At 42.9% G+C, this 23,340-nt stretch overlaps 1 protein-coding gene across 1 annotated transcript in view; it reads left to right on the plus strand.

Moving 5' to 3' along the window:
* Window positions 1-23,340, plus strand: part of LOC109966121 (nuclear receptor coactivator 3-like) — a 44,280-nt gene that overhangs the window by 11,856 nt on the left and 9,084 nt on the right. Inside the window, 8 exon segments of the mRNA XM_020610745.1 lie at window positions 8,838-8,925; window positions 16,032-16,139; window positions 17,591-17,751; window positions 19,672-19,772; window positions 19,871-20,045; window positions 22,014-22,196; window positions 22,575-22,661; window positions 22,809-22,949. Coding sequence (XP_020466401.1) covers window positions 16,051-16,139; window positions 17,591-17,751; window positions 19,672-19,772; window positions 19,871-20,045; window positions 22,014-22,196; window positions 22,575-22,661; window positions 22,809-22,949 — 937 coding nt within the window. The 5' untranslated portion in view covers window positions 8,838-8,925; window positions 16,032-16,050.

Genomic DNA, 23,340 nt, shown 5'->3' on the forward strand with positions numbered 1-23,340 from the left:
GGTAATACGTCAATGTAAATACACTCCATTTGGAGTACTTTGGAGCTTTGTGTAGTTCCCTCCTGTCTTAAGCGCTCCACCATTATCCCAGTTTCCAAAAAACCCTCCATCGGGGAACTGAATGACTGCAGACCTGTCGCCCTGACATCTGTAGTCATGAAGTGTTTTGAGAGACTGGTATTGGCTCATCTGAAGGCAATCACAGACCCCTGGTCGGATTGCCTGCAGCTTGCTTACCGAGCAAATAGGTCAGTGGATGATGCAGTCAACATGGCACTGCACTACACCCTGCGACATCTAGACTCACCAGGGATCTATGCTCAAATTCTATTTGTGGACTTCAGCTCCGCATTCAACACCACCATCCTGGACACCCTCTACTCCAAACTGACCCAGCTCACTGTGCCTGCCCCCACCTGTCAGTGGATCACCAGCTTTCTGACGGACAGGAAGCAGCAGGTGAGGCTGAGGAAAACCACATCCAGCACCCGGATGATCAGCACAGGTGCCCCCCAGGGATGTGTGCTCTCCCCGCTGTTGTTCTCCCTCTATTCTAATGACTGCACCTCAGGAGACCCCTCTGTAAATATCCTTAAGTTTGCAGATGACACACCAGTCATCGGCCTCATTCAAGACGGCGATGAGTCGGCCTACAGACGGGAGTTTGAACAGCTGGCCCTGTGGTGTGGTCGTAACAACCTGGAGCTGAACACATGGAAGACAGTGGAGATGATAGTGGATTTTAGGAGGAGCTCCCCCACCCTATCTCCACTCACTAAACTCAGCAGCACTGTTTCAGTTGTGGAGTCCTACAAGTTCCTGGGTTCCACCATCTCTTGGGACTTGAAGTGGACAACCAACATCAGCGCCATCATTAAAACAAATATATTTTCTGAGGAAGCTTTTCCACCAGAGATTCAACATAATGGTGTTTTGTGATGTCTTCTTTTCTCTATTTGGCCACCTTAAAAAGTTATGCTACTTGGCCCCAATATCTACTGTAGATCTAGGGACTGAAGGGATATATAGCCCAATCCCAATATAACTGGGATTGGGCTATATATCCCTTCAGTCGTAAGGTTTTCAGAGGCAGACTCCACACTGAGTGGTGTGAGGCTAGCTACAACAAAAGTTATCTGCAGTCGATGCTACACACCTCAGACAAAACCACCAACATTCCCTGATGTCAAAAACATATTTCTATCCTTGCATTTTTCTTATTTGCTGTTGAAAATTGCAAACTGATGCTTAAAGACCACACAAGTGAAATCACCACAGCTAAATATGGCACAAAATCTCAGACCACAACTTGTCATATCTGTTAACTGTCTTCATGAATTATGGATGACGCATAGAGGTCTTAGAAGGGTTGTCCCATTTCACAGGGGAAGATTTCAACCACTGCTCCTTGTAACTCAGTTTTGAGGGTTAATTTAAAAATGAGGGAGCACTCAAAAACACTTGGTAGGGGTAAAACATAGGTAAAGGACCTAGGCCTTACAGCAATTCTACATAAATCTACTGTAACTGTACAATAATCCCATAGCTGCTGTCCAGTGTGATGTAACATTTCGCTTCTGGGTCCAAACTACCCCAGACCCAGATGGCAGAACCTGTCACCCTCTACACTGAGAATAAAAGAAAAGGACTAAATTCTTTCAACTCAAATACAGTAGCCTACCCAGTGTAGCCGTTCCACCTGGTGGCGTAATAATCAAACTCTGCCACATGTCGTAGTAAGTTTATTCCAATATATCTAGCCTATATATATCGTGTTATATGTTTAACTTGTTTTAAATAGTTCCCAGCTTTTTACCTTTACCTTCATTGTGTTATTGTTAACTTTGTGCTAACTAGATAGCTTGCTAGCAGCAAAACAGAGCACGTTTAGAAGTTTTATTTTTATTAAGTATTCATTTAAGAATACTGTGACTTGCCTAATCAATTGTATCCATTTTTTTTCTCCCTCCCATCACAAGGAAAGCAGTAAAATGACAGCTAACCTGCGATTCTCGAGTCATATCTATTGAAATAATGAGGAAAACAACACCTAGCTTATTTACTCTTTGTAATGACAATTATGTTTTTACCAAAGCTTCAGTCAGTCATCACTCTTATGACAGCCTTGCCCCTTGTTTCATTGTTCACTGAAAAGGTTTTCTATGTTATGATAATGTGTAGCTCCTTCATAATTGATGGCCTCCAATGAGGCGTTTTATTTAACCTACTTCTCTACTTAACTATGCAGGTATGTTCATTTGTTGGGCTGATACATGTTGCACTTGAACACTTTATGCATGTTCCCACCTTGAGGTTTCTTTAGTCCATATGTGGCTGTTTTCTTCCTGGTTCAGCTGAAGGTGACAAATGAGGACACGTGGTTTACTGTACTTATCTGTCCTTACTTTGTCAGGGCCATTTATTTGCTTTGCAATATTACTGTCAACACTTCACATGCGTCCATTCCTTTGTATAGTTTCTCTCTATCATCTCTACACATGTGTTCAGCACGTGGCCTGGTTCAAATGAAGTAGCAGGAGTTGACAGCATGCACTTTTATGCCTGTCAGGGTTTGACTGAAATGCAAGATTACAGCTCAGCAAAGCTTTTTTAATGATCTCTGTCATCGACATTCCCCAGAAAACTGTGCAGCTCATGTTTGTGAAGGTGACAGAGACACTCTTCTGTTGTACTCTTGCACATAAATTTACTGTATACACAAACACAGTGACAAACCTGAGAGCAACTTGGTTGATCTACACTTTTAGGTTCGAGATGTTTTGGCAAGGAAAAATAAGCAAGGTCGTCATGTAGATCATATAGTGACAGGTGACAAGTTAAAGGATAAACCTAGAGAGTAGAGAGATGTACAGTCTATGAGGGGTCACTGGCGGTTCAGAAATCCACAATGGGTCATTTTGGATACTTTGTGTTGGGTTTTTCTCTCATTTCCCACTATGTATGTATGCATATATATAAAACCCACCACTAGCTGTCCCAGTGTGAGACAGTAGATGACTCAGTGAAGCTGAAGAATGCTGTGATACTAAGCAGAGTGGTGTTTCCTCCTGCGTGTCCTATTTCATTTCAGGACACCTCAGAATGTGTTGTATTGTTACTGCATGGCCACTAATGAAAAACGCTGTTCTTAAACCGTCCTATTGTAGTTTTAAAAGGTTGTCATTTGTTTAACAATGAATACAGTTTTCTGAGCATCACAAACCCCATGAAGTGAGTTTTTAATATCAGAATTTGTTCCACTGGGTCCAATATCATTGGAAAAGTCTAGAAAATCCATGGTGTTTTTTTATCTTTTGCCATTCACTTGTGTGGGGTGCCAACAGGGAGTCACTCAGCTTGGCTGGGGGAAGTCTCAGCTCCACTGCATGCTTAGAACTTTTATTTTTATCAAATTAAGTATTAATTTAAGAATACCGTGACTTGCCTAATCTTGTGACTTGCTCTGTGGGCCCAAAAATGCAGCAGCATGTGCAACATCTGGGTAAGTTTTATGTGCAGATTCAAAGAATTGTGGGCGGGGGGGGTAAGCAACATTCATCCCTGGTATAAACCAAAGTGCTGCACATATAAAAGTCTGACCTTATGATGGCTCTATTTGAATGTCTGAAATTCCACAACAATCTACTTATTGGTTGATTAGCTGAGATATTTTTGTCCAACTACATGGTGGATAACAAAAGTCATTCAGATTCTTTGTCTGAGGGCCATAAATGTCTGTACAACATTTTATGGCAACTCGTCCAGTAGCTGTGGAGATGTTTCATGCTTGACGATCACTGCTATCCCTACAGCCACACAGCTAGCATAGCTACTAAACACAAAGATGCTAAATAACTTCAGACCTCACTCACAAGCCTTCTCTATGCTCTATTGCACTCCATGGTTGTAAGCAAATCTCAGCGATTAAGCATAGCCACTACAGGATTCATGTGTAAATTGTAACATGGCTCTGTACATAATGTGTACAAATATGTGCCTATATATTTAACACATATTTGACCAAGTAACAGGCATCAAGGAGCTTTACAAGTTTACAAAACCACATTGAAGTGACACTTTTCAGTGCGTTGAGGAATAGCAGTGCGTGCGTGCAGTGATCCCCAAATTTTTCAACTTCAAACATGGTCTTAAAGTATTTATACCCAGTGAATCCTAAGAGACGAAAATTGCCAGTTTTATTACACTGAGCATCAGCCTGTACTCAAAACAGATGTTGCACTGTAAAGTCATTTTAAAGTGGCCTTGAGCTTTTATTACAAAAACTTGATACAGTAATTTTTCTCTTACTGGTTTTTAACGTCTCTCCTGTTTGAGTTTTCTTAGCTCTTGTAGATTCATTGTTGTGTTCTGTCATGTGGTGCTATGTGTTTGGTTTCCTCTGCCTTCTTGGAACGGATGACTCACGCAAACGCCTGTTTCCTTTTTTGAATATGTAAATGCATGTTTGATGGCAGCCTACAGCAGACACACCCTGGATGGCTGGATGAGTTTTAGTGTTAGACCTGCCTGGCCTATTTCTGCTTTCCTTCATCCTCCACCACCTCTTATCCCTCTCTCAAGTGTGAAGCTTGAAGCAGCAGGCTGTGTGCTATGATAGCTGTAATTGGTCTAAAGATGGAAAGTTCACTTTCACTTTGTCACTGAACTAAGAAGCAATTTGTTTTCATTGAGGGTTTTTTTGTATTTAGTGAGGGGAGTTAAGAACAATATAACATCAAAGCACCATTTAACAGCCCAGAATAGGGGGTGTGGATGATAGCGACAGTAGAGAGACTGGTACTTTTTGTCCAAGCTGAAAAGCAGAGCTGTCTTTTGAGTTCATTTTAGGAGGAGCGGGGTGTCTGAGAATGGTTCCCCTCTTGGTACCCCCTCGTCTGTGGAAGCGAGCTTTGGATTCAGAGTTTTTTATTAGCCTCTGTGGCCTGATTTGTTTAAGGGGAGGCAAGGTGCCAAGATGTGGCTTGGCTCCTATTTTGCTCCAGTGTGAGAGCTGAGTTTGTCGGAGGGGGAACTGGGCAAAGCAAAACAAAAGCAGAGTCACCCAGAGTACACACACACACATTTATTCACAGTGTACTTTTGTATGTTCTTCACTCTGCTGTTATGTATGCTGGCTAGTGTGCACAGTTTCCCTTATTCACAGTCATTACAGAAGACAGACACATACAGAGAAAAAGCTTGTTATTGCCTAGAAAAAAGAAGGAGGCGAGAAGAGGGGAAAGAAAAACGCTCACAAAGAAACAACTCATGGATCTGTCTGAATTTGCTTACTGTATCTATCAGTCGCCTGAAGATGTTTCTTAAAGGCACAAATCGTTTTGGTTGGATATGAATGAGAGATGGAGAAATTTTGGTGTTTTACTGAATGAGGAAGTTTACAAAATAGGTTTAAATGCCAAGGAGACTGTAAATAGTAAAGAAAATAAGTTTAAAATATATAAATAAGAAACAGAATAAAATTAATCTAAACAATAAAAATGATACACTAATATAATGTATATAAACCTAAATAAAATACACAATTTAAATTAAGCTACACTGCAGAGTACATTAGAGCTAATCTGGTGGGTACTATAAAAATAAATGTACAATAAGGTGCACGTGAGGTTTGGGTATTAACCATTTGAGTGTATGATGAATGTAACGTCTAGGGAAGATCCCTCTTCTGGCACAGAGCACCGTCACTGTACAGTGTTTTTAGTGCTTTTTCAAAAGGCTGTGTTTACCTGCGGTGAGTATTTAAGGCTGCACCTTAGCGTCTACTCCTTTTTTTTTTTTGGAAGTTGGTTTAGTTTTTGAGAAACTTTTAAGTTGACTACAGGTTTTCTCAGTCTCAAGTAACTGGAAACGGACCTGGGACCCTAGCGAGGCCAAATTAGGCTGTGTTTAGATCAACATAAGCCCTCACGGAAAACACAATTCTCTTTATTTTAAATTGTGTCAGTCTACTGAAGCACTGTGGGGCCAACGCAGAAAGAAAAAGAAAGAAAAACCCACATTCGTTTGACAGAAATGTTGAACTTGGCTGAACTTTTTCTGCAACACAACCAGAACATAAATTTCATAGTTTAAAAGGCCAAGGCCTTCTGGCCTCAGTGTCAGACATTTTCAAAAGGCACAGAGCCGATTGACTGAGCACTAAGGCTGATCGACAACTGGACAAGTTGTGTGTATGTGGGCACATGTTCATTCTTAAAATAAGCTGTAAACCTCCTTTAATTCTCATGTTGTTCTATTAAATGCTCTGTTGATAAGGATAAAACTGTCTTCTCTGAACAGGGGTAAGAACCTTTGTGCACTTTGAAGGTCAAGAAGCACTGAACAGACTAATAAAAATAAACTTTTATTGAAATCATAAATCAAAACAATGAAAAATAATTAAGAGATCCAAGAACTTAAGAGATCTAAGATTTCAAAATAAGTGTACATGAAAATCTATGATCTATAATTTCCTGTCTGAACCAGAAGTCACTGCTCATTAAGACGTGTTTTTTAATTCATTTGTTATCACGTGTAAAGTCGCTATGGGAGGGTGTTACTGAGATAGAGGCTGTTGAGCTGAGGAGGTCGTTGAGAATCACTCATCTGAAACCAAATCCACACACAATAATTACACATCGGCACACAAAATAACACATGAAGTGAGTTCATGAGCCACGACAAATAAACAGACACCCTGCACATGTCCCGATCAGTCATGTAACATGTGTTACTGACAGGTAAAGTCAGCCGGACCTCTGCACAGGCTATGCACTGCTGTCATATCGGCCAATGTGCCACCAATAATACCAATGAATTCCAATTTTAAATGAGTTTCAAGGTGATATAAGGCAACTTTTAGAAACAAAGGATAAGCATGGATTCATCAAGAAGCTGACCACAGAATTAAAACAGCATCCCCGACAGTGTCAGGGTTGTCACTGAGGTAAGATCTGTGCCATTTATATCAGCTCCTCTCTACTGCTGATGTTGCACTGCATAGTTCATTGTTCTGTTGCCTTAACTGGAGGAAGATGCCGTAGTGTAAGATATTTATTTTCTTGCTCAAGTGCATTAAATAAACACAAAAACTTTCACACAGTGAAAGGTTGAAGCCTTTTTAGCTCTCTATGATGAGTAATTGAAGAGCATGAGGAGGTAAACAAACGTGTTAAGAGGAGGAGAGTGGACTGTAAAAAGGCCTCAGCAACTGAGAGCCTAACATTTCTCCACTGAGTCAACCTGTGCATCTTAAGCTCACTCACACTGCTTTTATATTCAAGGCTTTATGCCATATGAGCAGCGCCACATGCTGCTAACTAGCACTGGTTTTCATGGATGTGTCAAAGTGAGCACAAAGAGCAGCAATGATCACACTGAAGGCTCTCTTGTCTGCTCGTGCACGCCACAGAGCACTACTTTTTATTTGTCCCCAACTTTTGCACAAAATATGGGTTCAGTTGCTCCGTGTCACAGCCGAGCTATAAATTCTTCCTACTTAAGCCGTTGCACTCCTGCTCTATTTTTCTCCACTTTCAATTAATAAGAAACACATTGGTTGAAGGAGGGACTTTGTCGGTGTGTAAGAGTCCATATATCACCTAAACTAGAGCACCCCCGCACCTCCCACCCTGCCCTCCTGGGTGTCCCTTCCTCCTCCTCCTCACACAAACACACACACAGTGACAGCCTCCATCTGCTCCCAATCATGGGTGCAGCCAGTGGTCAGGTTGCTGACAGTGAATGGCACAAAGGCACATGTTAAAACACACATGCACAACATAGGCACACTTGGCATGAGGTCACCCATACATACACACACACACACACATTCAACCTGAACTTGCTTACTTTGTTGTAAACGAATGTTCCTGAATGACGCTTTCACACATCTGCTTTACAAAAAACAAAAAGTAAACCTACTTTCTGTCTGTCTGTCTCTCTCTCTCTCACACACACACACACACGCACTGAGGCTCAGTCACAGATGAACATGAGACATCCTGGCGGTGTGCTTCACTGATGACAGGGTGTCATGGAAACGCCCAGCGTTCTCCATGGTTACGCACTCTTTACCCCCATGGGATACTCTCTTATGATTGTTCAGACAGAACACTTGAGCTACTACAACTGTGTGTGGCCAAAACACACACACACACACACACACACACACACACACATGTTGTTTCTTATCAGGATCTAAATGGACACAAATTAGCCTATTATGTACTTTTGGGATTAGAGCAGTGATTCAGCGTAATAGTCTGTTTTCGTACTCTGGCTCCTTAAAGAGTCCATAAAGCATGGGAGATATTTGCCAATAAAGGCTTGATGTTTAAATCCAGCTAAATGGCTCTGGAGTGCACATTTAGTGGAAAGGATGTGGAAGCACTGTCTTTTACCTTTTATAGTTAGAACGACTGGCTAAATTGTGCATCATATGCTGTCGTCACTTTCTGGTTTCGATCGTTTGGCTTCCAGTGAAACTTGTCTCAACATCCCTTTTTATATTTGTGTGCGTGTGTGTGTGTGTGTGTGTGTGTGTGTGTGTGTGTGTGGTTGGACTGGCTGTGGAAGCAGTCTTTGTGTTAATGCTAATGCACAAGAGCCACAATATGTTTGCTCTGTCTGCGTGCACCTGAAATGAAGACAAAAGCACATGGCGAGGCACAGCTCTCACACTTCCTCCTGCTTATTGAGCTGTTTAATGCAGCTTCCTGTGCATGTGTCTTCAGGCCACTGATTAATAATGCTGCTCATTCATTAATATCACCATAATGAAGTGCACTGTGGAACATGAGTGTTAAACTTTTTTTTGTTTTGTTTTTTTTCTCTAGACTCCATTGACCAACTCATATAGGACCACACCCCCACAGTAAGGTGAAGGCGGGATCTGATCATCCATCATCTCTACGCCGTCACAAGGTGGGCTAACATCCCATGTGGTTGGCATGGTAACGGCCTGCTGGGTTTAGGTTGAGCAGTTTGCCAGAGACAGTTTCTTGTTGTTGCCACATTGTTGCAACATCCTCCTGACCTGAACTCAGAAAACGGTGTGTGTTTTCTGAAGCAAATGTTTTATGGGGGGAAGCATTTTGTGTTTGACATTTGGCTTTTGGAAGATGGTGGTGGTGGCATTAACAAGGGGAAAACAAAGAGGGTTGAGCAGATGATTTTCAGGCAGATGAGAAAATGAAGGGTGGGAAGACAGCAAGGAGACAGGAAGAGAAATCAAATTATTCTTTGTGCTCTATCTGCCACAGAGGCTGAAGAAAAGCATTAATCTTTTACCCCTGTGTGCAGATGACAACAGCACGCAAACACATACACAAATATGTACCCAGGCTTAACCACACCACCCTCTTCCTTTTATTCACGTGTGTTCTCACACTTGCTTCTGCAGAAGTGACACAATTGCACTGAGCTGGAGCGACTGTGTAAGTTTGGTAAGAGAGGGGAGGACGAAGAGTTCAGGTCCAGGTGATACTGGACATGAACAGGTCAACAGCTAGACAGAATGAAGATGAGGTGGGGCAGGTAGCACTGTAAAGAGATGGAAGGAATTGTTTCTGGTGTTCAGGGTTCCAAAAAGTAAAAATCCCATTCATGTGAGAAAGCTTAAAACTGTCCCGGTTAAATCATCAGTGCAAAAGTTGAGCAACTGCATTTGAAAATATCTGGTTGTTTAATAAAAAGTGAAAAAAGTACAGTGTGCACACTGTAAGATGTAATGAGGGTCATAGCATTTTAGTGGTCACTAATGGAGGTTTGAATTTGATGACTACACTTTGTAGCTGCTAACATTCTTTTTACTTTTGTGCTTTTGGTCTTTTGGTTGAATTCCACCCACGTGGTGCAGTGTTTTAATCCCAACATTTTGAATTAGATTCAGCTCAAATTCGTGCTTTTTACTAACTTCACCTCCATAGCCATTGGCAGCTTAGGCTCATGGGTATTGTAGTATGCAGACCATTCACTGGACTTAATTGATTAATAAATGAATCTATCAACAGAAAATCAATCAGCAATCAGTTCATCTTTTAAGTGATGCATTAATTAAAAAAAAGTCAAATATTTTTTTCCAGCTTCCAGATTTTTAGTCTTTTATGATATTATACTGAATATCTTTGCACTTCAATACAAACAATACAAACAGTCAGGAGGATGCATTTCTTTTTGTCCATTATTAAACCAGTGAAGGCTGTGCATAGCTTGTGAGAGTAGTCACAATGAGGCAGCTGTGGCTCTTGTCATGTCACTGGTGTGAGTTTACATGGCCAGATCAGGGCTGTGTGCCTCTGTTTTGTCAACAGAGTTTATGAAAGAGCCATTTGCAGGCGGGCAAGAGCAGGGCTGGTTGCATCACCCAGCCTAACCCTGATAACGCTGTCACCTTCCCTCTCCCTCCTGCTTTCCCTTCCTATCTGGTCCTTCATTTTGTTGCCAGCAACCTGCACCTTGCCCAGACCATTGTGCCTTCATGGTCTTATCCTCTCCAACACAAGAAAGATTGAAAACACAGGAGCTTGTCAAACAAACACGCAGGTAGTTTGATGGCAGCCAGTGCTACAGTTCTGCCATCTCAGCATTTGAGAGAGAGAGAGATTGAATTCCTTTGCTGTCATTGTACAGTACAGTACAACAAGATTCAATGTGCAACTCCCTCCATCAATGCCATCTATAAAAATGCAAATAAAACATAAACAAAAATTAAGAGATGCAAATAAACTATGCAAAAACATTATAAAACAAATAAAAATGTACATATCTTGCAAATATCTCACATGTGCAATTGGCTCAGGCTGTGCAACATTATTCTGGTGCAAAGTGTGCAGCGAAGCAGTTACACCCGAAACTGCAACAGTATTTTTTTAACAAGGGGTACTCGGTGGACTGATTTATGGCATGTATGGTTCTTGGGATAAAACTATCTGGGAGAAGGTCAAACAAATCATGGCATGGGTGTGTAGGATCCATAGAGATGAACATACCTGCCCAGCCACTGATTTACACAAACAGCAAACACAATTTTTTAGCGTTTCATGCAAATTTACAAAACCTTCTGTGTTATCGTTAAAGCTCTCCTGTACACAACAAACCATAAGAGATTCTGTTTGATCCTGAACGAAGCTGTAACACTGACTAAATCCACTCTGCAGAATCACTGCTCATGGCATTTAGACAGGAGTACACTGGCCTTCACTGGAAAAAAAGATCTGAGATGAATTTTAATAACAAATACTAATCTTTAAACTCGAGGATTTTTCTTTGTAAAAATGATAAATCAGATCATTGTATTGTATTTATTTGTTAAGATTATATTAATAAGTAATGTTGGCACCAGAGACAGTATCCAGTGTTAAATTCTAAGTGTATGGGGTAGACACTGTATTCAATACTAACCTTCGTCATGGTATGTGTGTGTGTATGTGTGTGTACAGACTACGATACAGAATAAAGCGAGGTCTATGCTGAATTTGTTCTTGCTCGTTTTTCCTGTGCACTTGTCATCTGCCCTCAGTAACTCCTCCTAACACATTCTTGTTTGTTGCATTGTTTTTTCCCCCCTGTGCTGTGACTCACTGTGTCGTGGGAGGTCTGTCCTCCACTTTTTGTTTTTGTCTTCCTAAACCCAGATTTTTCTTTCAGTTTCAAGTAGCTCTTCAGCCATTTTAAGTCTTCCCTGCAGGAGTCTGTGAGTTTAACACTCCTGTGTTATTGAAGCACCGCATGTTTTTTAGCAACAAAAAACACGCTGAGGAAAAAGTGAAAAATTCAGTGATGTCTGAATGAAGACATCTATGTCTAAATCAGAAGAAGCATCACTTAAACAGATAGCTGAAGCCTGCATTATTAAATATTACATGTTTGGAAAGGGATTTTTAGATATACATACATTAGATATGCATAATATTTCTTGAATGCAGGTTGAAACCTTGGTCTGACTTAGGGGCTTGCAGCACCATTAACATCTACAGCTAATTCCAGAGAAACATGGCCTTTAGTTTTTGAGCTACATTATCAAATTATCATGTCTGTGGGACTGTCCTGTAGCTTGTAAACCTAACAGGGATTAAATCGCATGCTTTCTAGTTTATGGCATCAGCCATTTCCTCTGGTTTTGTCTTGAAACTGTCAGGTCGGTGGTTCCTGGTGATCAGTGCTCCCACTGGGCTTCAGGCTCCAGGGTCACTGGCAGATCCCAGGAGTTTAGTATCACCCCAGTTGATGCCACAGCAGTGTTGACCTGAGAGATCCTCCTTTCACATCAATGTAATGACCCAGAAAATATGTGGGTCATGTGTCAGCATGAAGGTGGTGACACTTTGAAATTGTTCAGGTCAAGCTCAGGGTTGAGAACCAGTTCAGACTTTATCCTGTTTAGTATGAAAGTTCAGTGCTGCCTACCTACATAGTTGCACTCACCTGTACCTGTCAGCAGAAGAATAGAAAACTCAAGACAGTTAATTCAGCCGCAGGAGCTTAACTTTTTCTCCTGCTCTGTCTCTGGCCAATCCACAAGCACCTATTGCTGATTGTCAGCTTCCCACTGTTGCTTCTGATTAATGCCTTTGAGTCATCTTCATACGATTTACTCTAAAGACTTCCATGAACGTGCAGCTTATCTGAAGAAAATGCAGAAGCCATTTGACTTTTGGGAAATAGATTTGCTCCTGATAACCTCAGGTCAAGCTCTCAGGTCATCAATGTCGCCTTGCTCTGCTACTTTCTAATTTATCCTTCTCTTTCCATGACATGGAAGAAATAGCATGGTATAATCATACAACAAATACTTCAAACTGAGCTGAGTAATTCTAAGTGTCGAAAAATGGGGCATGAGAATCAAAATTCATTATGTGTTGCTGCATTATGATGAGGGAGAAGGAAGCAGTCTGTATGAGGTCCAGTCACATTGGAAGGCAAGTGTTCATAGGTGTTTTCCAGCAGCCACATTTAAATGTGGGCTGAAACACCAGCCATTGTAAAGTGAGTTTCCATCCACCTGTTCATGCACCTTCTCGATGTATACATTTGTGTTTACATTTGGTTGAGGTGGAAAAGTTGACAAAATACAAAACAGTGAGATGGAAACAGATGCTGTACATGAAGCATTAAATGTCCACTGAAACTTCTGCTCCACTGGATTGACAAAGCACTGCTAGTGACAAAAACATCCGGTCTGTGTGGAGCCATGATATCTTCCTCAAATGAACACATGAAACAAACACAAATGTCTGTTTCCTACATTGTTTTCATTCAGGTTTCACTGAGGTTTTATGAAGTGTCCTTTTGTTCTGCAGTGGTTTTAATGGCACTCAACTGGAGGTTTAGCACCACCAGCTGTTTATCTTGATGAACCAACTTCTAATATTTGCATGACAGTAGTGGAAGGAAACATGCACTGATTCGTATTGTCTTTTGCTGATGCTTGTCAAAGTTCAGTTAAACTATTCGCTACATTTAGATGGAAACCCACTTAAACAGATGAGCAGGGTAATTATTTAAATATGAGAATAATGGCAGAGTTTAGGACTGTCTGTTGTAGAAAGTTATACAAATGTTGGATGCAGCCTCCCCATGCTGCGTTTATGAAGAGTCTAGTATATGGTCAAATCTAGCTGTATACCAAAACATTTGTTATAAAATGCTCAATTCCTCTTACTGTATTTATTTATGTCTAAATACAATATATTTGCTATTCTCATTAATTCATTTTCCTCCTCTTCATGTTTTCCTTCTGCCGATTGGTTTTATCATTGTTGTCTCATCCCTGACATACAAAGTTTGCACCTCAGACTTTTAATTTTCAGTTTTCTTAAGCTCTAATTCCACATGCGCATTAGCCCAGGTGCACAAAGACTTTCTTACTGTCATTACTGCATTCGGCTCTGCACTTATGCTCTCACATCTACTGTGTCTCCCTTTCTCCTTTAAATCATCATCTTCATGCCCATCTTGCTGCCCTCAATAGTGCCATCACCCTCTCACATTTCCTTCTTTACATGTCCCATTCTCGCTGCCCCCTGCTGCTGTATTGTACTCACCAATGCCCCACTGCCTTTCTGCCACCAGGCCCCAATGTCTGTGGCGTGTAATTGACTTTCTCCCTACACTGGAAAGCGGGCGGCCCGCGCCAGGCTAGAGGTGACCCATTTCCCTGGGGCATTCAGCAGCCTCCTAATCAGCCATTCTCTGAGGCTGCCTCATTCACGCCACAATTAGAGCATCTCCCCCTTTGAGGACTCAATAGGTAGGCGGGCACCGGGCTCGATCTGCGAAGGACCAGAAACGGAGTTTCACTCACATTGCTTTGGCTCTTTGAGTTCTGAAACCTCAGACTTTCTACCTCCCCTCTGTCTGATTTTTGCCTCCTCTGCTCCTCTTCAGTTCCCTTGTGGTAGATTTCATCAGACAACAGCAAACGGGGGTTTTGTCTAACAATGAGTACCAGACGAGTGAGGGGGTGGCAGGTAGATGGGCACACAGGGAGGCAGACAGGAGGATAGGCAAGGAGAAACGGAAGTAGGCAAGCAGACAAAGGCAACAAGACAGTAAGTCAGACAGAAAAGACAGTCAGATGGGAAGGACTCAAGGGAGGGATTAAAAGAGAAATTTGAAAGAAACTCAAAGCAGGAGGGATTGAGCGAGAGGATCGACTCATCTTCAGAACATCTTTTGCTTTAGGAGGAAGATTCATGTTATTCCCCATTGTTGTGTTGCAAGGGAATACACTTGTGTTTCACCTGGTCTTAAAGACATGCTTGAAAGCAGTCCCCATATTGATTCAGTCTTAATAAGATTGTGTGTTTACTGCTTGTTTCAGCCAGATATGATCATGGTGGGAGGCAGAGCACATGACTGAACATTGGAACATTTTCTGTTGAAAAAAAAAAATGACCACAATCCATAGACTGCCCTGATCCCACAAGACCGATCCTGAGATGATGGTGCATGATGATTAAATAACAGGCTGACGACTCTCCCCTGCCGTTGGCCTGATTTGCTATGCAGCAGAGGCAGTGCTCTGGTCAGAGGATAACCATGTAATCAATGGAATGAAAAAGCTGCTCTGGCTGTGAAGGTTAAGAGGGGTACTGGAGGCTTTCAGCCCACTTTGTGCACCACAGATGCATTCAAAACACACACCAGATCGTCTGGATGTTACATCTCCTCCTCTAATTCCTCCTCCTCTCACCTGTTCCCTTTCCCTCTTGCCTTTCTTTGACATGCCTTTATCTCTCTTTCTCTCGACTCGCTCCCTCCCACTGCCTCCGCCTCTTTTCGCTCTGATTCCCCCTATTTTTCTTCCTCTGCATTTTCTGTCTTCTACTATATTTGTGCTCTCTCTCCCCTTCATTTACTTTCCTCTCCTCCCTCCCTCCCACCTACCTTTCCCCAGTGTGAGCCTCTGTCACTGTTACAAAGAAAGTGACCAATCAGAGCTCACTTCACAGCACCCTCTCCCTCCCTCCTGTATTTCTTCCGCTCCTTCCCTCCATCCCCTTCCTTTCCTCCTCCCCTTCCTCTCTGCCTCCTTTCGTCCCATCTGCCTCGCTTCTCCATAACCATTATCAGCTCACTTCCTGAAGACAAAAAGTGATGCATTATGGGAGACAGACGGCTGTCTAACAGGGTTGTCAGGAGAGACGCTGCTAATCCTGTGTGTGTGTGGATGCACCATATGAGCTGATGAACTCGTACATGCACATGCCCACACACACAAACAAACACAGCCTCACATGCTTACTCTCATTTTCTCCAAAGAGGAAGAGGAGGAGGAGGCAGATGAGACATGTTTATGTTTGTCAGCCTCTGTCTAGAGAATACGATTTGCATGATGTAAGCATATTTCATCCTGCTGTGTGCTGTTTTGCACTTTGTCCACTTTACAAACCGGCTCTGGATTGTTTATTTTTACTGAGGGAGAAGTCCCACATCTTCTTCCCTTCACAATTACCTATATATTATCTGCTTGTGTTATTTACGCCTGTATGTGTATGTGTGTGTGTGTGTGTGCTCCTTCCTCTCAGGTGCTGATATGTGTACACGATGAGTGGACTGGGGGAGAACTCCATGGAGCCTCTGAGCTCAGAAAATCGTAAACGCAAGCTCTCCACTTGCGACACGCCTGGTCTGGGGTGAGTGTGTCTCATCAGCTCAAGAGAGAGGAAATGCAGGAAAGTGGGCTACTGGGTCAGTGGTTTCTGTAGTCCAGGCCATGTGGCTCTTTTTGTTGATACTTATTATGATCAGTGTAGTAAAAAAATATGCACACACTGACTCCAAACTACAAATGTTCATCATTAGCAGCAGTTCAATCCCAGTCATATATTCATCACGTTTATAAAGTGGGATAGTAAATATTATAAATAACATAAACAGGCTCACACTATGCAAAAGAGCATAGTCATAATGTACAATTGGTCAAAAGCAAATACACAAATACATTCGCTTTCATGCTGAGAGATAGATAAGAATATTGATGCCACTCTCATGTCTGTACACAGCCAGCAGCTGTTTAGTTTAGGTTACTTTAGCAGGCTCTGTTCTAGCATCACCTCTGGCCCACAAATGAATTAAAACTTTAGATTTTGTTTGTTGGACTTACACAATCCAAAGTGGAAAATTGACAAGTTGGACTGTTTCTTGGTGCATCAGGTGCAGTGACTTCCTAGAGTCCTGCCCCCGTGAGTATGCCAGGCAACCAGCAAAGACTTAGTCAAGACACTGCACCTAGCCAAGAAATACTTATGCACCCTGGCAAAAAGCACGACTGCCCAGACTAACTGTTTCCCTCTACTTCCAGCCTATAAACTAAGCTAAGCTATTTATCTCCTGGCTGTAGCTTCATATTTCATGTACAGACTTGAGATTAGTATCAGTCTTCTCAAATATCTCTCAGCAAGAAAGCAAATATGTGCATTTACTTAAACGGCTCAACTATTCCTTTAAAAGCCCCATTCAGATATGCGCTGCTTTCCATTACCGCGACGGCATCTGAACATGTCGGCTTCATGACTGAATGAGCACTGTGGTCACTTGTCAGTAACAGTCACAGCAGTATTCTTACTAGACTGAATGTAGCAGCATTTATGTTTTAGTTTCAACACAACATGAGTCTGAACTGCAGGCACATTAACAAATAGGCACACACGAGATTATGCCAGGCTCACAAATATCTGGCAATTATCTCATGTGAACTTTAACATAAAAGTGACCTATGTCTGAATGGCAGGAAGTCATCACTTCAACAGCATGACAAAGCATGTTACATACTCCATGTCTGAAAAAGGTTTGAGATGCACAGTACTGCAAGCTTGTTTCACTTCTCAGCAAATGACTCTAAGCATTAAAAAGTACAGTCCTGCAGTCACAATAAAGCCACTGATGATGTTTCTGAATGGTGTTTGTGGTGGGCAAACTCTTAGAAGTCATTGTTCCAAAAGAGCCAATCGGTTTCCACGGTTTTTCAAACTACTTTCTATCTGCTTTGCAGCCACTCTACATTGCTTTCCAATATAAACACAGCACTGACAATCAGAGAAAAGTGGAGCATGATTAGCTTAGCTTTAATCTCTGCCCCATGCAGGTGTGAGAGGAAGAGACGGGAGCAGGAGAGCAAATACATAGAGGAGCTGGCGGAGTTGATCTCCGCCAACCTCAGTGACATCGACAGCTTCAACGTCAAACCAGACAAATGTGCCATTCTCAAAGAGACAGTGCGCCAGATCCGCCAGATCAAAGAGCAGGGTGAGTGGACACAGTCGTCTGAAATCCTGGAGCCAGACAGGTGCACTGTAAGGCAGGTGGACTGCTGAGAAGTGTGTGTAGGAGACGTTGGGTAAGGTGTGAAGGAGAGAGAGAGGAGAGATAGCTGAGGGTTAGCAGACCCATGCACACACACACACACACACACACACACACACACACACACACACACACACACACACGTGCCTCCTCAGAGCCCAGGTGCAAGGACGAATCAGTCATTCATCTCTCACAAATTTCACAGCCGCAACTGTTTATGTTTGGGAGGAAACATTGGCAATGCTTTGTGAACCTGTCATTCGTGTGTGTGTGTGTGTGTGTGTGTGTGTGTGTGTGTGTGTGTGTGTGTGTGTGTGTGTGTGTGTGTGTATTATGGGCATGCACAGCTGTGTGCTGGCCTCACCGGGGGCTGTTTAATTGGACGTTTGCAGGTAATCACATGCCCGTTCATTCCGCTGAACTGCCAAATTATTAGTTCTGTTACAGCTGCTGTTGTCATCGCTGTCTGCATTATGCAACGGTAATTTCTGCAGCAAACACTCTAAAAAGCTGCAGGCTGAGACATTTACTATGCAAAATGCACCATTAGTACAGAAGAGACCTTTTTAACTCTTCCATGCAGACCTGTGCCAGGTTAAAATTTTCCTATTTAAGGTGAGTTTATGAAGATCAAGGGGAGGATCGGTGGTGAATTTTGTTCTTGTGTTTGTGCTCAGCTCAGTTAGTGTCTGTCACCTCAACAGGAAGGGGAAGAGGCTACAGCTGGCCCTGACTCGCTGCTGACAGGTTGCCATAGTTACAGGAAGTGAAGACAGAAATGACACAGGGGTTTAGACTGTTCTCCCACTTTCTACCTCTTCTGACTTTCACTTGCTCTTTCTGCTAGTCTTCATTTTTGATCTTTTCTCGATCAGTCATTCCTGTTTTTCATTACACTTTAGATTTAATGAACGATGCTCTTGTATTTTCCTAATCTTCTGCATTTCCCCTTCATGTCTCACCTGTATTTCAGCACACTGAGCTGCAGCATCTTTAAGTTTGCTCCCAGCGTCTTAAGATATTGAGCGAACTGAAGGAGTGCAGCCTCTCTCTTTTTCTCTCGCACACTCTGTGTATGTCTAGTTCTCCTTTCTCATCCTCTCTCTCTCTTTCAGTCCTTCTCTACCTACCTCTAACTTCACAGTGCCTGGCTGTAGGCAGAAATAGCTTTTTTCCCTTTGTGTTGGTATCCGAGCCCCTTGGGAGCTAATCAGATAGAATGATTCCTGTAGCCGAGCAGCCCCCGCCTCTTTCTCAGACCAAGCCCTGCATTAATACAACAACCTAAACACCAGCATCATCTCTGTTCACATCGCTCTGTTTCAACCCCAGTCCTTCCTCTCTCTCTCTGTCTTTTTCTCTCTCACACTCAGCCCTTCCATTAATTCAGGTGCCTTAGCTCCTGCCCCTGCACCATTACAGCTTCCAGAGCCTCTCTAGCTCTCTCCTGCACTCCCTCTCTCTCTCAGTCCCAGCCTACCAGACAGTCCCTCAGAGTCTGACACTGAATATAAAGCATGAGGACGCCTGCTACCTGCTCCACATACACCCAGTCCTCTATTCCTCCTGATGGGCTCCTCAGAGAAACCTTCCTCCTTCTGTTTCCCTCTCACCTGAAGTTTAAATCCAAAAAAAGTGAAGATTGAGAAACGCTGCCCCCTGCTGGCGCAGTTAGAGTAGTGAATGTCTGGCCGTTTCCATTAGTTTCAGGTATGGTTGTTCTCACCTTGCATGTCTCCTTTACTGTTTTTTTTCTTATTCTTCTTCTTTGTTGACAGCTGCGCTTGAAATGGCATTTTTTTTCTTTTGTAATGGATTTTTTTTTTTTTTTGCTCTCTTTGCCCTCGTTTTCCTACACTACAGGAAAAGCTTCATCCAATGATGATGACGTTCAGAAGTCAGACGTGTCCTCAACAGGTCAGGGGGTCATTGACAAGGACCACCTGGGGCCACTCCTGCTGCAGGTGAGTCCAGCTGTCCTCCCCACTTAATCAAATGGTACTTTTACAAGTTTTGATTGGCCACCTGGTCGGTGATGGCTGTATCACTGTGCTCCTCTCAGGCTCTGGACGGCTTCCTCTTTGTGGTGAATCGGGAGGGCAGCATCGTGTTTGTGTCGGACAACGTGACGCAGTACCTGCAGTACAAACAGGAAGAGCTCATCAGCACCAGTGTGTACAACATTCTCCATGAGGATGACAGGGAGGAGTTCCACAAGAATCTGCCCAAGACCAACAGTGAGAAACCATCACACACACACATCAACACAGTAATAGAGAAGCTTCACATCTGCTCAGAAGTAAACCCTGCTTGACATCTTCCACAGGGCCGAGGTATAAAACAAACTTTGAGAGGTTACAGCAACTCTGTGCGAACGTCAGCGTAAACTCACTCAGTTATTTATTCATGCTCCTTCGTTCCTAACTCCTTCTCATTATAATGAGGAGCTCTTGGGAAGCCTGTTCATGTGCATGAGAGCTTTTTGGAAAGACACACACACACACATGCACCTGACAAAATGCACACGTGCACAGAAGCACCCACCCACTCAGTGCTAAGCAGGCAGAGCGTAGCGCAGCTGTCAGTCACACTCAGTGGTCCAGACAGTGTAAAACAGGCCTGAGCTCTATTCAGATCCCATGGCAGCCATCTGGAAACTACTTACTGCTGAATAATGCACCTCCGCACTTTCCTCTACTTAATTCACTGTGTTTGCATGTGTATGTCTTATAATGTATATTTACATTTCTATGTCAGTAATGGGATTGCGTTTAATGAAGGTGCAGTGTGTGTGTAAGCCCACAGGCATGTGCACAGTACACTATTTATAAAGCTGATTAATTACGGATATCTGTGCTCAACTGATCCCGCTACTCGATTAACTCTGCAGCAATATTCCTAAGCAGCACCGGCTGCGACATGTCATTGACACATTCTCTCACTTATTCCTCCTTTTACCCCTGCACACTCCTTTATTCATTCACTGTCATTATCTTTTAACCCTCCTGTTATGTTGCGGGTCAAATTGACCCACGAACATAACTGCTGAGCAGGCATCACCTGCGAAATGAACATAACAGGAGGGAACCCTCCTGTTATGTTCATTTTTATCTACTTTTCCTCCACGTCCCTTGTGCTCTTCTCCACTCAGCCTCATTCATTCTTAATATGGCTGCCTATGAAGATGACTATTTGTGGTTTTCTGTTTCTCAGCTTGCTTCTGTCTGCTCTCCCACCCCTCATTGTGTCTCGCTCTGCTGCTCTCCCCCCTTCATTATGTTGTGGACCCATGAATGAAATACGTTCACTCTGTACATTCCTGTGGGATGACCGCTGACTACACCAGCTACACACACAAGCACCCAATACACACTTAGTTACAAAACAACCACAGACTCCTGCACAAAAAACGGAGTTATGTTTGTTGTGTGTGTGTGTGTGTGTGTGTGTGTTTTGTGACCCCCTCTGTCATGCCTTGCTGTCACCTAATTGTGTCTGAGGGGAAATGTCGGCCCCAGTGACTGCCCTGTATTTTCTCTGTTGAGATGTAAAACCCAAGGCCTTGTTAAAATCACCTTTCACCATCAGTTAGTCCCTCAGAATCACTGCCTCCTACCCCTCTGACATGTCTCACTCTCCTGGGTCTTCTCTGGTATCCTCCCTGCACCTACCAGAAAGAAAATTGTGGCCTACCCAAGGAACTCATAATACTTCACACACACCTTGGAGAGCAGTTGGATGTCTCTCTGCTGGATGCCTCCCCTTTCCCCCCTCTTCCTCTTTCTCCTTTTGAAGGTGACCCCATCTAAATGTGTGTGTGTGTGTGTGCTGTGATGAAGAATCAGGGTCTAAATGAGAATAGATGGCTGAGAGTCCCTGGCCTCTGCCCACTGCAAAGCAGACTAAGAGGGAAAGATATTGGAAATCGACACCTTGCCTACCTTAATCCCATGGTCCATTTAGCCAGGGATCTGAACAGCAGGCGAGGCTTCTGCTTCTCAGTTTAAATCATGTTGCAACATGATTTGTTTGTTTTGTTTGTTGTTGCAGATAGGATAGGGTGTGAGCTGTTTGTGATATTGGATTACAGACAGTCATAGCTCCAGGTTTTCATTCTCAGGAGTTTCATTTTTATTCTATTTCACTGACAAGTCTAAATTTCTGTCAGTGTGCGCCCTGATGTCTCTCCTTGTGTTTACTTTTAGTAAATGGAGTGTCGTGGGGAAGCGAGACAGCCCGACAGAAGAGTCACACCTTCACTTGCCGGATGCTGGTCAAGTTTGGCCACACCAATGGCCCCATGGACGACGGGCCAGGAGGACCACGCTATGAGACCATGCAGTGTTTTGCTCTTACCCAGCCCAAAGCCATGATCGAGGAAGGAGAAGGTACACTGGCATAGTCAGACAAATGTACACACTTTTAGTTCTTGATAAGGAGCCAGTGTTGAGGGTGGGCTTTACTATGAAGTGCATTAGGAGACATCAAACTTCTAAACTTAAAATATTTGCATATTTATATATTATGAATTTTAATAATGTTAACATTTTTCTCTTCCCTTTCCATCACTCTGTAGCATTTTTTTAGTTATGTCTCTCAAAAATATAAACAGATGTGGACTATCTATCACTTCTAGGACTATCGGCAGCACTATGACCTGGGACTGTTCATCTTCACTACACACACTTGACACTATACTTCACAAAGACAGGGTTCAGTGAAGATCAGTAAAAACATTACTGACACTCCTTTCCTCTCACCTGCAGACCTTCAATCATGTATGATCTGTGTGGCCCGTCGGGTGACTGCGATGGAGAGAACAGAGAGTTTCAACACTCGGCATGAGCTCTCAGGTGAGGCGCTGCATACCCTAAATGCTAAGTAATAAAACACAGAAGGCCATGATGTTAATCCTCTATCCTTGAACAGGTTTCACTCATCCTTCTTGCATCTCCCTGTTCCCTACCTTCCATTTGCCCCCCTTCTCTCCTCCTTGACAGGTAAATTGATCCAGATCGACCAGAACTCTTTGCGAGCATCAATGCGGCCTGGCTGGGAGGATTTGTTGAGGCGCTGCATTCAGATGTTTCTGCAGCACAGCGATGGGCAGCCATGGTCACACAAACGCCACTACCATGAGGGTGGGTTACAAACAAACACACACATGCCTGGAATCAACTAACGTACTTCAGATGTGGTGAATTTACCTTGTTGAGCACTGTTAAGTCATCAGTGACAGAACTGGAGGCAAAGATGTCACCATATTTAATTAACAGTGTACTCTGTGGCCTATTCAGTCTTTTATCTTACAGTGCAATAGTTAGAGCTATAAATATTCTCTCACTGAAATGATTTGATTTTGATGTGTTTTTGCTACTTACCTTCCTTCACAAAGAGCCTCTGAATCTCAAAGAGATGGTGCTGGTTGAAACACACACCTCTTTCATTAGTGTATCAATACTGATCATTAATAAAAAAAAAGCCAGATTGCTCCAGCATTGATCCTCATCGTAATCACAGACTTAGTTTTAA

The sequence above is a fragment of the Monopterus albus genome, unplaced genomic scaffold (genome assembly GCF_001952655.1).
Source record: "Monopterus albus unplaced genomic scaffold, M_albus_1.0 scaffold106.1, whole genome shotgun sequence".
NCBI lineage: Eukaryota > Metazoa > Chordata > Actinopteri > Synbranchiformes > Synbranchidae > Monopterus > Monopterus albus.